This window comes from Phaethon aethereus, assembly GCF_964289735.1.
Source record: "Phaethon aethereus genome assembly, chromosome: 7".
NCBI lineage: Eukaryota > Metazoa > Chordata > Aves > Phaethontiformes > Phaethontidae > Phaethon > Phaethon aethereus.
In genome coordinates, this window is record NC_138583.1 from 27126622 (window position 1) to 27142268 (window position 15647).

At 44.5% G+C, this 15647-nt stretch overlaps 1 protein-coding gene across 1 annotated transcript in view; it reads right to left on the reverse strand.

Annotated features, from left to right (window-relative positions):
• The window catches only part of NT5C2 (5'-nucleotidase, cytosolic II), a gene marked incomplete at both ends in the record, with an annotated part of 65013 nt that overhangs the window by 8953 nt on the left and 40413 nt on the right, over positions 1-15647 (reverse strand). The window contains 4 exons of the mRNA XM_082001919.1: positions 198-255; positions 454-545; positions 1884-1979; positions 3363-3480. Of these exons, the coding sequence (XP_081858045.1) occupies positions 198-255; positions 454-545; positions 1884-1979; positions 3363-3480 (364 nt within the window). The remainder of the gene's footprint in view (positions 1-197; positions 256-453; positions 546-1883; positions 1980-3362; positions 3481-15647) is intronic.

Consider the following 15647-nt stretch of genomic DNA (forward strand, 5'->3'; position numbering starts at 1 on the left):
CTCTGCTGCACACACAGATCATCTCATCACCACTAAATTCTCCTAACGTCAAAAGAACAAGAGGCCTGAACTCTTCCCCACTGAAACCACTTGAGGGGCCTCCTCTGATATTAGAACATCTCCATCTGTGCTGTATTACTCTTTATAATAACAGTCTTACTCTACCATCAGCACCTCGAACTGGAGAAAATACGTACCTAGTATACCGGTCACAGTTAGTAAAGAAATCCACTAGGCAAGCCAATAGGTAGGTCTCTGCAAAGAAAAAAAGCAAGATTTTAAAACAAGGACAACATCATATGGCTAGCTACCTTTACGCCCTGTGCCCAAATGAAGAGAGTTCATGCAAAAAAAAAAAAAAACCACAACAGGTAAGTAGAGTAAGACATTAACAAAGCTTTCCTGGCTTCAAAGACACAGAAACAGCTCTGCATTGGCTCACATTAGACTCACCTGGTAGATTGAATAATGTGTTCAGGATGTAAAACCTATCTGTGTCATCCCTCTGGATAAATTTATTTGGATATTGATCCCGTGTTTCAGGCCTAAGAACAGATAAGGTGGAGAAGAATGAAACCACAAAAAATAATGACGATGAAACGTGCTGACCTGCAAAATACAGTTGTAGCGGGGTCCATTAACTTGAGTCTGTTGTGCTTTAATCAACACCCAGCTTTCCCATGTGCACTAGTGGCACAAGAGCAAAACTGCATCCACCAGCATTCCTTTCACCGTGCTGGCTCCAGCACAGCCGGGCACAAAGCCCTCATCGCTGAGTCAGCAAACTGAGCAGAGCCCACACAGGGAAACAGAGTGGTCGAGAGTCCACAACTTGACCTTAAGCCCCATGCTGCTGGCTGTGAGGATGCTTTAAATCATCTGCACTTTCATTGTTTGCTTATCTTAAACTTTCCCCCACTTTCCATGTGTTGGTTTACACTCTCTGGAGCAGCTTTCAGCAGGGGAGTGCTCGGCTGTGCTGCGGGAGGCTTGCCTGGGGCCCTCTGCAATTAATCAGCAGGGTGGCAATGACTAAAGTAATTTAATTATTCTGGTTTCCTTCATTCCTGGGGCTTCTGAAAATCACCTCTGACTCAAAGAGGAACTTGAGTGCACTCATTAGGGCTTTTTCTAGATTTTGGCTTCCTGATGCAAGGACTCACAGGCCTGCAATGACAAGGCTTGTCACCTTGAGGGCCCTGATCTGGCCTGCACTTACCTTCCACCCATCCACCCTCGCAGCAGGGATACGAGAGGATTGGCTGGGACACATCAGGCACGTAGCACTGCGGTCCCCTCTGCTTCCTAAAGTACCTTCTCTGGGGCAAGAGAAACGCAAGCAGCCCGGGAAGGCTGCAGGAAATGGCACACGATGCCTCACTTCTGGACAGTCTCAAAGGTCAGAAACACAAAGGGGTAGAGCAAGCTTATTCCTTCCCCAAGCCAGCTCAGGCCCTCGACCTTTCTTAGCAATGGCTGTGGAGTTAACAGTCTCACAGGGCACAGGCCCTCTCTGCTCCCAGCAGACCTCGCACAATGGCTTTGTCTTAACTGACAAGCTGCTGATGTTAAACTGTGCCAGGACAGGTGAACAGCTCCCAGGTCATCCCTTCAGCCCCTTCTCACAGCACACTTTCTTCTATTCCCAGCACACCACTGATGTGCCTGTGCCAGCACGGACCTTTCCTCTATAAACACCCTGGGCTGTTGCTGTGTCTGGGACCCTCAATGCATCCCCAGTTGATCCTGGAGCTGTAGAAACATCAGTACAGCATCTGCTGTTAGTGGAGTCCCCATGACTCCTTACACAAAGGGTGCCCTGAAGATCAGTGGCACAAAAGAGTGTATTAAGTAAAAAAGAACAGCCAAGAGTCAACACTCACCCTCTGAGGAAATTAAAGCCATGTGCACACACTAGGAGGTTCCCATAGGCATCAACTTTCAACAGGTTCCCATAGTGAGTATCAAACACCAGGCCTCTGTTAAGAAAGCAATTTAAGATATGAAGAAGCGAGAATATTAAGCGGTGACCATTTTAATAGCAGTTATTTCCAAATCAGCTCTAGAACAGCTTGCTCACTTGGCGTGGGGCATCAGAACAAAGGTGCTGTTATTATGCAGACGGGGTCCCTACTGTCCCTTTTACCTGGCTACAAGTAAGCAACAAGAGCCCTGCATTGCTGGGTGAAAGGTACGGCCATGGACTTGAAAACGGAACTGTTTAACCTGGCAGAGGCTTAGCTGTGCACGTACCACGGAAGACGTGGGCCTCTTCCACAGGGTCACAAATCTGACACCTGTGTTTGTGGTTCCCTGACAGCCCTGCTGGGCTGCAAGGAAGAGCGAGGTGGAAGAGCGATAAAGGAATTTCTCCCCTCTTTTTCATCGCTCTGTCACAGACAGAGACAGATCGGGCTTGTAACTATTGCACAAAATGCTTTGGACATTCCAGCAAAACTCTGTCTCACTTATCTAGTAGCTTGCATCTGGAGAACACAGCCTTCCCACAGAGACATCCCTTCTGTCCCCTCCCTGGGATGAAGGCAGTGGGTTTAATGAAGTCTTCATCACGGGTTTGTGAATGGATGTTGTCTTGTTACAGGCATGGGCGCACCCAGCAACAGTCTTGGTGTAAACATGCTGAGAGGAGGGAAGGAAGGAGGCTGCCAGACTGAAAACTGGAACAACAAGCCAACCAACCCTCTGGTCCAGCCTTTTGTAAAGATTCAAAGGAGTCAAAAAAGCAAAATCCAGCAAAGACACAAGTGGAAACAACTTAAAGGCGCAGAGATAGATCAAAAGCCTTGTTTAAAACAAGCAATGTCTTTTTTACCTCGCTACCAGAAGACAAAATGTAAGAATCTAGTAACTTTGCACCATTAACGCTGCTTTTGGTGTTTGATCTAGACAAGTGAACTGGATTGGTCCCACTTTTATTGTTGTTTACTGTCAGCTTAATTTTCAGGATGTCTTATGCACCAGGACACTATTAATTAAAATCATTAAAGAATAATGTTCTGAGACATTCCAGCAGCCTCATGGATACTAACGGCTCCTTCTCCCCTTGATTTTAACTCCCAATCCATTTGTGTCTCTGCTGTCTTTGCTTTGAAAGGTTATTTCTGGACCATGTTTTCAGCAGGCCTCTTTTCTTGCACACTCCCTCTTTGCTGGCATGGACTCATGTGTGCAAAGGCCCTCCACATACTGGAGCAGTCTGCTCCCTTCCCCATGATCTGTGGTCAACGACAGGGTTTACAGGCTCCACTCTGAAAACCTGGCCTCATGTGTTCCCTATGAACTTTACAGAACAAATATTCAAGGCCTCGAGCAGGCTGGGTCAGTATCTGTTAGTCATTTACCTGGTAGGGAATGCAGGATCATACACAAAATTGAGCAGCTCATGAGGGTATCCAATGGAAACTAATCTTTCTACGGTCAGGTCAAATCCAAGAGATTCGTATTCAGGGGATTTATACACTGTACCAAGATGAGATTTCAGTTAGAAAATTTGAAAACAGCTAGGGGGTTAAACAAGAAGGCAGTTAAAAGTAATATACCCGTTCACCCTCCTCCCTCCTCCACATCACATGCTCCCTTCTTCGCTCCTGCCCTCCGCTGCCTCGGGTCCCCCAGCCCGGAGCCACGGCGGAATTAGCTCGCGCTCCAGGACTGCAGCCGAGCGGAGCCGCAGTTCAGGTTTCAGCAGCAGAGTGCACCAGATGAAATATCTGACAGTCTATCACAGCTCTCTGCATCAGGAAAAATGTATTTCAAACTGCAGCTCCTCTCCCTGCAGTCCCATTAGGCAGATGCATGAACGCTCCCTGTTCCACCTGCTCAGATCGGGTTTTGGGTTTTTTTTTCGTTTGCTGTGTTTTTGCAAAGCTGACAAAGAAACCAATAAATTTTGGGAACACGTGTATTCATGCTTAGACAGCCTGAAATTCATCACTGCTATGCTACTGTTACTGCTCTGGATACAATCCCAAAGCTTAGTATTGGCTCCAGATTTCATCTCCGGTGAATTTATGTTTGCTGCAGACTAAGTTAGCTTGAAGGTAGAGCTGTCAAGTTAATATACTATTTGCTTGTTAATAATACCATATGGTACTGTAAAAATCTGTTAGCTATTACCCTTGTGCGTCAAAATGCTACTCTTTTAAGCAGGCTTACTGTTCTCACATTTCAGAGGAGCTGCTGATCTGTGACACACACCTTGGCCCGATGCAAAAGAAACAGACTTGTTCAACCAAGCCATTCCTACCATCAGGCCTGTCTTCTTCCTGCAAATGACCTTCCCTCGTACTGGAAATGTTACTGGTTAATCAGATCATTAAATTAACAATGAACAGGAAATTACTGTGTTTCTCTGACAGTGTGTTTACATTTGCTGCATGTCGCTGTCTTAAATTGGTCCTAAGATGTAATAAGGTCAAATAAAACCCTTGACTGCAATGAGGGTTACCATGGGTTCAGCGGGCCCAACTGTTTCAAAACAGTTGAGTATTTAAAATTTAGCTGAGTAAAATACAAAAATGTGCAATTCACATAGTAAGCTTGTTAGAGTGCTTTTCCTGAGAGAGATCTAGCACATCTGTGGGACTCACAATATATATTAATACACATCGTCCATACTGTCCAGGTAATCACCACTGTATATATACTGTAGAATACAGAAACTCGATCTGAGAGGACAAAACAAATATATAAAATACTGCAAAAACACTAAAAAGGCAAGGACTATAGAAGAAACGAGCCTGTCAAAGGACTCAGATCATAGTAACCATGACAGCGAGCTCCCGTATCTCTTAATAATCTAAAAGCACCAGAATCCTAAGAGTTAATTTTCCCCATGAAACCAACATCATTAAAAATGTAATAAGCAAACTGTAATATTATTGAACAGATATCTAAAATCAATAGAACAGTTATCAAAATCTTCAAGCATTATACTGACAGCAAACATCAACAACACGATAGAACATTCAGCACACATAGTCTTTTCTGTCCTTTAGGAAAGGAAGGGTTGGTTGAGCTATAGGTAGGAATAAGCCATCAAAAACTACAGCTAATGAAGAAAGCAGTGACTGACAAGGCAATTTTGGGGAGTGAGCTAGAGTTGGAGGGAGCAAAAGGCAATTAGGCGATGAAAAACATTGTGAGAGTGACACCAGAGCATCAACTGGAGAAGGGAATTCCTCTGATGCAGGATTGTAAAGGCACTTCCCAGGGAAAACAGTAATAAAGACACCTGCACGTACTCTCAGAAGGTAAAAGTGCTGCAAGGCTCCCCATTATGTGAAGCAGCCTCCAGTCCCCCACTCTGTCCATGAAGCTGTGGCACTCCTCCTCATTAGTGTCCTGGGAATTTGACCATGTCACCAACTTATCCATAAAACATTACTCCCAAACAAAACACCTCTCCAAGGAAACCCTGCTCTTTCTGAACTCACCAACCATGGTGATGCTGCCCAGACACAAAGAATCTCAGGGAGCACATTCACATATCCTCTGGACAAGCAGAAGTGGTTCATCGACAGCTCCAGCAGAACTTTTCCAGGGAAACGGTAGGGCTTTCTGTTAAACAGCCTGTGCATCTCGTTAACACTCCACCACAGAACGGCTGTGGTGGGACATGTGGCCAGCTGCTCACAAAATGCCCTCAATTTCTTCCTTTCTGTATTTGTCTCTCTATGTTAGATTTATCAGCACAGACCTCCTTTTAACTCTCTGAGTCGAAGGAAACAAACTGAAGCACCTGTAGGAAAAAGGCTGAAGAACAGGTATCAACCTCAGCCTTCATCATCCCAAGTCTCTGTTGAGGCAGTACTGCAACAAGGTTAACCTGAATGTTTCTTTTTGGGGGGTAGTTACTCCCCTTACCTCTCAAGCTCTAGATTTTGCTTCCTTGACTTCTCTTGGAATAAAACTGAACTACCTCGGAAATTCACTGAACTGCCTCAAGTCCTTTCCCTATTTTTCCACCACTCCACAGTATCTGGAAAATGAGAGCCTTCTCCTTGATACACAAACTAAACAGAGACACAGGAAACTGGACTCCTGGAAATGAGAAAGGAACAATAAACATTCTCCAGTTACAGTCATACTTACTGTTAATGATAAACTTTCCTTTAACTAGACACATAGCTGGGAACAGACTGAGAGCTCACCTTGACAGCAACCACGATCACAGCACATCCATCGGTACGAGCCACAACCCACTGACATTTCTCATAAGCTGTGTGAAGGCTTATTTCAGGAACACAAGCTTCCAGGCAAACAAACAATCCACCTCCTTCAGACCAAGTATGAACAGGCTAACACTGACGCAACTACAGCAGCACATGCGGGGAAGATGCCCCTGTTGTATACATTACTAGATGAAAAAACGTAATTCAATATTGTACTCGGGGCTGGTTGCTTTCTCTCATATTTCGTTTACTTCAGGCATCAGTGGGGAAAAAGAGTAGAGAGGACAGATCAATATTTTTCTGCAGCTGCATGATGAAAAAATAGTTTAAAACTTTCCTGGAACATTCACCTCCCTCAGACCTGGTTGCTGAAACCACAACTGGAGATAATTCGTGTACCATGGCGATGCCATGAATTCAGCTATTTGCCATGCAGTGTGTCCCGTGCTCAGCTCTTTCACCCAGAGCTTCCACTGAGACGGGACAAGTCTCCAAGCACCCCCAACTCTGACTGGTGAGGAGGCAGAGCCACGAACCCCTTTTTTAGAACATCTTTGCCCAACACACACAGGATGATAGTAAGACCAAGGCACAACTTACATCTTACTCTGATTCATTTGCTCTTTCTCACTACTTGATGGCCATGTCCCTGCCACTGTGCCGAGTCTCTGGCTTCAGAGGACCATGTTATTTCAACAGCCTGTGTTCCAACACAGGCAAATGCTTCAGCAGCACAGGGCAATCGGCACCCAGCGCTCACGGATTATGCAACCAGGGTGGAAAGAAAACAACCAAAGCTTTAAAAAAAACAGAAGCCAGTTGACAGCATTTCAGCCTCCCCTTAATACCATCACTTGGCTTAATATTATCCTACTGAAAGGTAAAAAGCAGTACCCGGAGAGTGAATGCTGCAAGCCTTCAGGTCTGTGATGAGTGTGGGCATCCCTTACACAGTACGTGCTAGGAGGGAAGCCGATCTGGAATGAGCAGGGGTTGTGCAGTAAGGTATGCCATTCTCATGCATTTGTGTGGTTGTTTTTACCTTTGCTGCCAAGACACAGACAGTAACAATTTTATAGCCTTCCTGAAAAGAAAAAACAAAAAAAAAAAAAAAAAAAGGAAAAAAGATCTCTACAGAGGCTCCAGCTTATGCAAAATGCTGCTGCCACGATTTTAACTCACATGAGGCAGATGCAGATTCAGAGTGTCACTCCAGTCTTGACGGAGTTACACTGGGCTCCCCTGTTAAAGAAAAAAATCATACTGATTTTAAAACTGCAACAGCTGTGCCAGGTGGGGCTGTATCTGCTGGAGCTCTGTCCTCTGGAAGCTCAGAAGCCGGCCTGGCAGCTATTCCAAATACATTTACAGCTGATTTGTCGAGGAGGCACAGTCGGTAATCGTGCATCCTGCAGGCAAAATTCTGTCCTCATATCCACAAAGCAGTCTTAGATCATTAGCTCAGTGATAATTAGGAGGAAGAGGCTACAAGCGCATTGCCCAAGTGACACAAACCCTTTGAGTTTCTCTCCGATGCACAGTAACTGGTTCAAGAAAAGGTCTCATGCTCTTTTGGGGGCTTTGCTATTATTGTCCATTCATCAGTCGGTGACAAATTACTCCTTGCAGGGCACTCTCTTTCTTTCACACGACAAAACACCTGCACATGTCAGCACAGAAGACTTGGGAGACTGAGTCAGGAGCTACTCCGGGAATCTGAGAATTTTGCCCTATATCTGAAGGTGCTCCCAGCGAGAGCCTCGCGCACCGCGCCAGCCTGATGTAGCACATCTAAATTCAATTGTATACTTTAATGCTTACGCTTGGGCTTTTATGTGCAAAGCATTGCAGGATAAACCAGCACCAGCCCTGCACATAGTGCTGCACCGTATTGCAGCGCACTAGTTTGCAAGCACACACACAGAAGATCAGACCTATTCTGCAACAACTTACAGGTATGGACAGAGTAATCAGGAATAATTCTGAGACCCGATCTGCACTAAATACAAAGCTGAATGAGTTGGAATGGTGGTGCAAAAAGGACCCACAGAAGTACGCAGAGCTCCTGGAAGGCTTCTCTGAAAATAAGTGTTTAAAGCCTGTTTTGTTTCAAAATGAATAGCTGGGGAATGCTGTAGTGCATGTGATGGCTCTGTTAAAGCTGTGGGAAGGAGAAAGCTGTTCAAGGGCTACCCATTTCTTTGCTTGTTCCTCCTCCACACACACAAAGATTTCAAATTCAGGGCAGGGCAGCTTATGGAAGATGTAACATGGTTTCTTCCAGAGCTTGTCAACGCTTCTTACAAGCTAGTCAGGGATCATAGGAGAGAAACAGGAGCCAAATGGACAATAACTGCCCCCTTTTGCACTGCTTCAGCCATGGCCATGTCACTTTTGTGAGATGTATTTGCTGTCTCAAACTGCACACCTGCAAGCCAGTCCTGCCTAGCCATTTTATTTCCGACCACTATGGATTTGGTGGTGGTAAAACTGAGAACAGTGACAACGTACTGACTTCCCACACCACTGAGGCAGCTTGGAGGAAGCAGCTCTTCGTTGCCAGTGCCCTGGGTCAGGAAGGGAAAGGTGAGCTCGAGAGGTTGCTGCAACAACAACATAGCCCGCAGAATGAGCAGCTCTTCTGAGGAGCAAGGCAGGGCGAGGACTACTAAATTATGACCTGAAGTCTCATTCATCCCTGCCTCCTGTTTCTCCCCATCTGTCACCCCCTTTTGCCAGTGTGCTCTCCTATGACACCCTAGCATCTCCTGAAGTTTCATCCCTTCCATCAGCCAACTCCTCGCCTGCCTCCTCTCCCAGCTGGAAGCCGAGAGCAGCCCAGGGAAAGGTGCTCGCAATGCCCCCAGAACCGCCCTGCATCAGCCCAGGTCTGCACGGAAGCAGCCACTCTCTGCAGCGGGTGCGTTGTCTGTTCCAATCCTTTGGGCACGTACCAGCTTGACTCCTTCCCCACGCAGGTGCTAAGCACGATGAGCTGTGGGCTTCCCCGTCCCTGGCCCTGGCCACTAAGAGTCTCCTGGGAATTTAAAAACCTTAGTCTACCCACACTATTTTGGTTGGCAGATGAAACTAATTGGATTTTGTCTTTCAGGTGTTCAGATAAGATCGGTATTTCTCAAACTAGAGGTGATGACCTCCTCCAAAGGGTTGCAAAAAGCTTTAACAAACACTCAAGCTTCAGAAATTTTATCCGCTATCTGGGTTCTCCAGAGGTCACACAAAGACAGATAAGCCCAAAGGTGGACAGATAATGCAAGGGCTTTAGCCTTTCCTCTGAAGCCCAGGAAATGCAGCCCAATGTTAAGTCTTGAAGAAATGAAAGTAAAATAACTAGAAACAGGTTATTTCAGTTGCTGCTTATTCCCCAGTGAGTAAGGCATGCAAATCAGGCAGTTAGGGACATATATGGACAGGTGGGTAGCTAGTAGCCAGATTTATATATGTCTCGGGCACAACATGCATAATTAAGCTTGTGTAAATACATTTCTGAAATTACACAAACCTGATTTAAAGAGCAGGATCAAAGCGCTGCTCTTTTTAAGTGTTGATCCATATTCTGAATTGCACCATAAATAAATAATGCAAGTACGTATTGGAAATACATTTGCATCAATGTTGTGCTGATGAAAAGTGCTTAGTTAAAGCCTTGAGGACCAAGATCCCCTTTTACAGCCCCATCCCCTGTAACAGTACAAGTTTCTTTATATCCTGCCTCAACAATGTCTATCAAATGAGATCCTAGACTAGTGTCCCAAAATAGGATAGACCTATCCCCAGAGCTCTCCATTCTGTCAACATCTCCTCTGCATGTAGCCCCAAAGCTGGGCATTTAGTGCCAGCTATAGTCACCCCTCCATGGCCAACCAGCCCGCTAACTATTTCAGACAAGCACCCAGATACTCATTCCCTGGCACTTCTGATCACCCAACCTGTAACTCCAGCTGAGAATCCAGAGCGAAACAGTAAGTGACCAATCCTGGAGGTGTTTGGGACAGTGGACTTAATTAAAAATAAACCCCACTGAAGCAACAATACCAATTAAACATACTAGTAAGTGTTGGGCAGGCATTTTACACACTGCCATAGTTTGAGGAAAGTTTGTCTCAACTGTAGGGCTGGAGGTCTGAGGATCCTCTGAAGCAACCAGGTAGTGAAGAATGCTATCTGACCTCTATATACCGACCCTCCTTTCAGGGTATATATTATCTTCACAACCTATTACAGAGCAATGCCAGTTTTCATATATAATTAGAAAAGAAGAGGATTTATGCTCTAGAATACTAATGACTTCAGCTTCTGTGTTACAGTGTCTTTTCTAACCAGGGGAGGTGTTGTCAGGCACCGTGACTGAAACAAAACGAAAGGGAAACGGTAATGTTTCAAGCTACACTACTCACCATGTTAAAATAATTCATTACGTACACAGAAAGGAATCTGAAATGTCATGTTTAAGTTTCACACCTGGGTATTAGCTTCCCTTTGGTTTCGACAGCAGAGTCAGACTGCTCAGCCCTGACGGAGCCCAGACTCACTCCAGGTGTGCGCAGCCTGGCAGGGTGCTGCCATTTTGCACCGGCAACACGGCAGGGGACTTTCTTTTCCATGAGAACTGGAAACCCTGCAGAGGTACCTGTACTGCAGGAGCATCCGTACAAACACGCTCAGCTGGCCTGGCAATCCCAGGAGCGGGGGTAAGCACAAACCTCCAGCTCCCCTTGCCTCCATTTCTCTTTCCAAAGCCCTGTCAAGTGTTACCTCAACTTCTGCCACTGCAGACCTTTCACCTCACAGCATCCTCACCAGACACGAAGGGAACAACGGACGCTCCTCTTTAAAGCCCTGGTTGCGTACAGCACTAGTTTCAGTTCATCTCTGCCCACGTAAACACGCGCCTGCTATCTGCCTCCCTGCGCGCAGGGCAATGGAGTCGTGCACGTTTGTGCTGTGCTGACCTGGGAGCTCAGTGCCTGTAAACAAACTGACAAAGTGGTAAACGTGCCTAATTGTAACCGCAAGAAATCCCAAACGAAACCCATGGGACAACTCATATGTTTTCAATTAGGAACGTGGTGAATCACTGTCTTGCCATTTGTTTATGGACTCGGCTGAACTGTGACCATAAAGGATTTGTCTACGGTCAAAACAAGTTTAAAAACAGCAAGGAACAGACTCCAGCCCTCTTGACTCTTGGGCTTTGATTTTAACCGCTAGACTGTAAATAAAAATGCACTGTATTATGCAAAGCAGAATTGTAGTATTTCAGCCTATATTTGAGTTTTCGTAATACCAAGCAAACAAAATGGGTAGCAACAGTATGTTTTGTTTCTTTGAATTCACTCAAATTTTCAATCTGAAATGAGAAGAAAACCGCTGCCATATTTAGCATAATTTTCACTTACCCAAAGAAATCTACCCAAAGAAGTGTTCTGTGCAGTAAGCAGTAAGACAAAGCTGAGCTTTAAGCACACTTCAGTATTTAATGTACCTTTTCTATTTCACTAGGAATTATTATTTGTAGTAATCAACAAACAAGACCTTGACTAAACCTCCAGGTGCGACCCAGGATATTTCCGTACGCTGAACACACAAGCTGCTCTGCTGCACGTGAACAGCCAGATCTTGCACTAAGCCTCTTGAGGCCACAGATGTTTTTGACAGTAAATCTGATAACAATCTGATAACAGGAAGCAAGGCAAGAGTCACTAATCATCAGAGGGTTGAATCTTTTGGATCTGAGCGTCAGTGGCTCCCCAGCACCCTTTTCTGGCAATGCCAAATACAGGGTTCTGGGTGGAAACCAGCACACACCTATAAAGAAGCACAAAGGCTCTGCAGTTCCCAACTGCAGCAGTGCCCATAAAGCAGCTATGCACGCACTCTGCAGCCTGAGAGGGATGGAAAATTCCTTACCTCTAATGCTCCTGCAAACATCCCCAAGTGCACGGCACAGCTTTCAGCTCTAAAACCTCTAACCTGGAACTGTATCAGCTCCTGTTCTCCCACTCTGCATACTAAAAGGGTCTGTAAAGACAGGATTTGTTGCTGCTTCAAGGACTGACACAGTGTTGTATGTTCAGCTTGGCCCTGAACTGCTGGGTCTACACTCCAGGTTGTTTTTAGTGCTGCATTTCTACTTGTTTTAAAAATGAAAATGTTGTCAAGTATCATCAGCTTTAACTCTTCCCAAAGCAGGCTTATTACTGCTCTCATTGGTAAATTCTTGATATTTTTAGCTTTCTGCTGCTGCACTTCGCCTTCAATGTAACACAGATTTGGGCTGTTTGGATATGCCTCAGAGGCTGGCAAAACAGCTTAGTGTTGGAAAGATTTCTTCTGCTGAATAAAAACGAATGGCTTGAGGTAACAACAGCAGCACTGAGGTCACATTTTGCATGTTGAGAGAAGCAATTCAGAGAGACTCTGCACTTCAAGGAAACTTCAGTTTGTCTGTTTTAGTAGCTGGCGTAACATTCCTTTGCACTGGAATAATATTTTAAAGATGACTACACAGTCACCTGTTCTTTTATGGGACTTTTTTTATGGGTTCCCTGACACAAGAGAATCTTTTTTTGTGCTTAACAAGTGGCCTTCACAATTTACCTCTCTCAGATACAGCCTACTGGGAGTCATAATCCCATACTGGAAATATCCCTGCATTTCCATGGAAACAAACTACTGTGCCAAAATATGGGCTTAGCTCTTCAATGAAGACTTCCGAACAGGGAAGAAATAGCTGCATGGGCTCCATGGTCAAACATAATTCGCTAGCATCTAGAAATAAAAAGAAAATTACTTAAAGGTATAGTAGCCATTTATACACTATATCTATAGTATTACTCAGGTGTATCAGGGTACAAACGGATCCAGCTTCTTCTTTCTCTCCATATTCACTTAAGAGAGTGAGCCTCAAAAGCTACACATTTGTTTAACGGTGTGCGTCTGGGCTTATATGTAGCACAAGTTGCCCACGCTGCAGTAAGCCACATACTTAAGTTTTTCTGTAGTGCGCTAAAATAAGGCATTCGCAAAGCAACAAGCACACATGTGATCTCAGAGTTAAAGCCTTCTGTACTCTCAGCTTTGGTTCCTCCTACAGAGTAAGCGGTTAGTATCATCACATGGGTATTTGCAACAGTACTTCTGCTGTGGTATTAAGATTACTGGATAAGGGGGTCTATTAGAGTGAATAATACCTCCATATTTCCATCTGGAGACTGGCAAAGACAAGAAGTGGCCGTTGTTATACTAACAGCCTGCTGACCCAGCTTGGTGTTATTTTTATGTTTGTAAGAGCAAGAAAACAGAATATAGCAGCTTTTGAAATTTCCCTTACACTGTGAAGACTTGTTCTTTCAGCAGCTTCTGTCTAACGCTCTGATTCTTCAAGAATCCACAGATAGCAGATTAGCAGTTTGTCAGTCGGTGATTTACTGGGACAGAGCAAGCAACACATGCTCTTTCCACTCCTCATTCCCAGTGCCAGCATGCGAGATCCCACAGCTCCAAACCTTGATTTGCTCATTACACAACTTTAAATGGTCAAACTCCGAAAAGCAGCAACACAAAGCCAGCAGGGACAATAGCCACTCCGGCACTGAGTTGGTATTTGAAAAACCACCAGCTCAAAGCATACTAGGAATAATTTAGCTTCTCCATTTGCCTTTAGCTTTAAAACACTGGTGGCTAAACCAGCCTCTGAAATCTGCAAAAAAAATCTGCACCTGTTGAACTGGAAACATGCAAATGTGAAAACACAGACACCAGATGTGCAACAGTCAAGCCAGCTCTCATTTTTTGCTAAGACAGTTTGAAGGCCACTGTTGTCACATCTACCAATTCCTTTCTCTAGCCACCATACTATTTCTGTATGACACCAAGAATCATATTATTCAGAGAACTGGGAAAGATCCAAACTGCTTAGTATTTCCCCAAGAGAGCCTCAAAGCCTGTAGTCCTTCCATCATGATGAAACTAAAGACAAAGCTTTAACCTAAGCAGGAGAGACTCTTTAAAGGTCCCTTTCAACCCAAACCATTCTATGACTCTGTGTAACATTTGTATTGGAGTCCAGTACCAATACACAGACAATAACAGTATCCGAACAGAACAAATGTTTCTTTGTAAGTGCTCACATGACAACCTGGGCAGCTTTTTAAAATACTCAATCTTCCATGTATAACACTCCCATGCTTATACTTCATTTTTTCATCTGTGCAATCCAGAAATTTTTTATACAAGGTAGAAATTCATTAATCCGACTTCTCATTTGTGGAAACCAAGACACAGGAAACGGATACAACTCAGATACAGTAAAAATACTAGATCGACTGAAGAACCAGTTCCCAATTCAGCTGCCACCTTTTCTCCCAGACCACATGCAGCAACAAGCCAATCCTAGCCTCTGGCTGAGTGTATCTTCTCCAGAGTCGTCAGGTAAAGAAAAACATTTCAAAAACAAGATGTGGGTGTTAAAAATTTCCCTCCCCTCTAAACTGCAAGGATGGCTTAGACACAAACGCCTACTTGAGGAAGGGGCAAAACCTGTTTACGCATGTTGCACTTTGGAGGAAGTTGGGAAAGACTAAAGCTGTCTTTCCCATGTCTTTTCCTATGTGATGAGAAAAGCTGAAAGCATAAGCAATTTTGCAATAAAAATCTTTGCAGTGCACCACATCTTGGCATTAAATTGGCAATGTTTCCAGGACACAAGCTATATTCTAACCAGATTATGTTGTATTAATCATATTTGCACACAATAAACCCCGTATTTTTCAAGCCTCGTTTCCCCTTCTTTTTTATTGAAACAGTTTTCAGCAGCCAACGGTAATTTTATTATTGATTTCTGGAGAACGTGGAAGCAGCAGTGATTTAAGCACAGGAAAAGCATTCCAAATGAAAGCATCCTGCCTACTGATATTACATTTTATCTACCTCGGAGATAGAAGATAAAACTTTCAACAAGGCCATAACTTTTGGAGAAGGAGGGTAGTCACAGAGGAATCTTTTCAAGCATAATTGAGTTCGTAATTCTTACTAACTTCCTCTCCATATGCCAATGGCCCGGTGTGAAATTACAGCCAGTTTGAGAACCCCACTGCTTTAGCCCTGCTCCTGTCAAGGGACATCTATCCATCACCTCAATGTGCAACCTGTCCCATTTAAGACCTAGTAATGTCAAGGCCTCCCGCATTACTTGAATCCAGACCTACTAATGTAGCTCACACTGAGCAAGAAGCAGCCAAATAAAATGCTGTGTGAAACCAATCTCTCTCTGCTGCATTTCTGGCAGGCCTCACCAACTCCTAGTCTCAGGTGAGTGCTGCAGTGAAGACTCTCTACTGACATACCTTTATCCTTCTTCCTGCAGTTTGCAGTAAACACCAAAGGCTGTGAATCTTTTGGATTACGTGCAGCATTTTCCTTTAGCAAAGC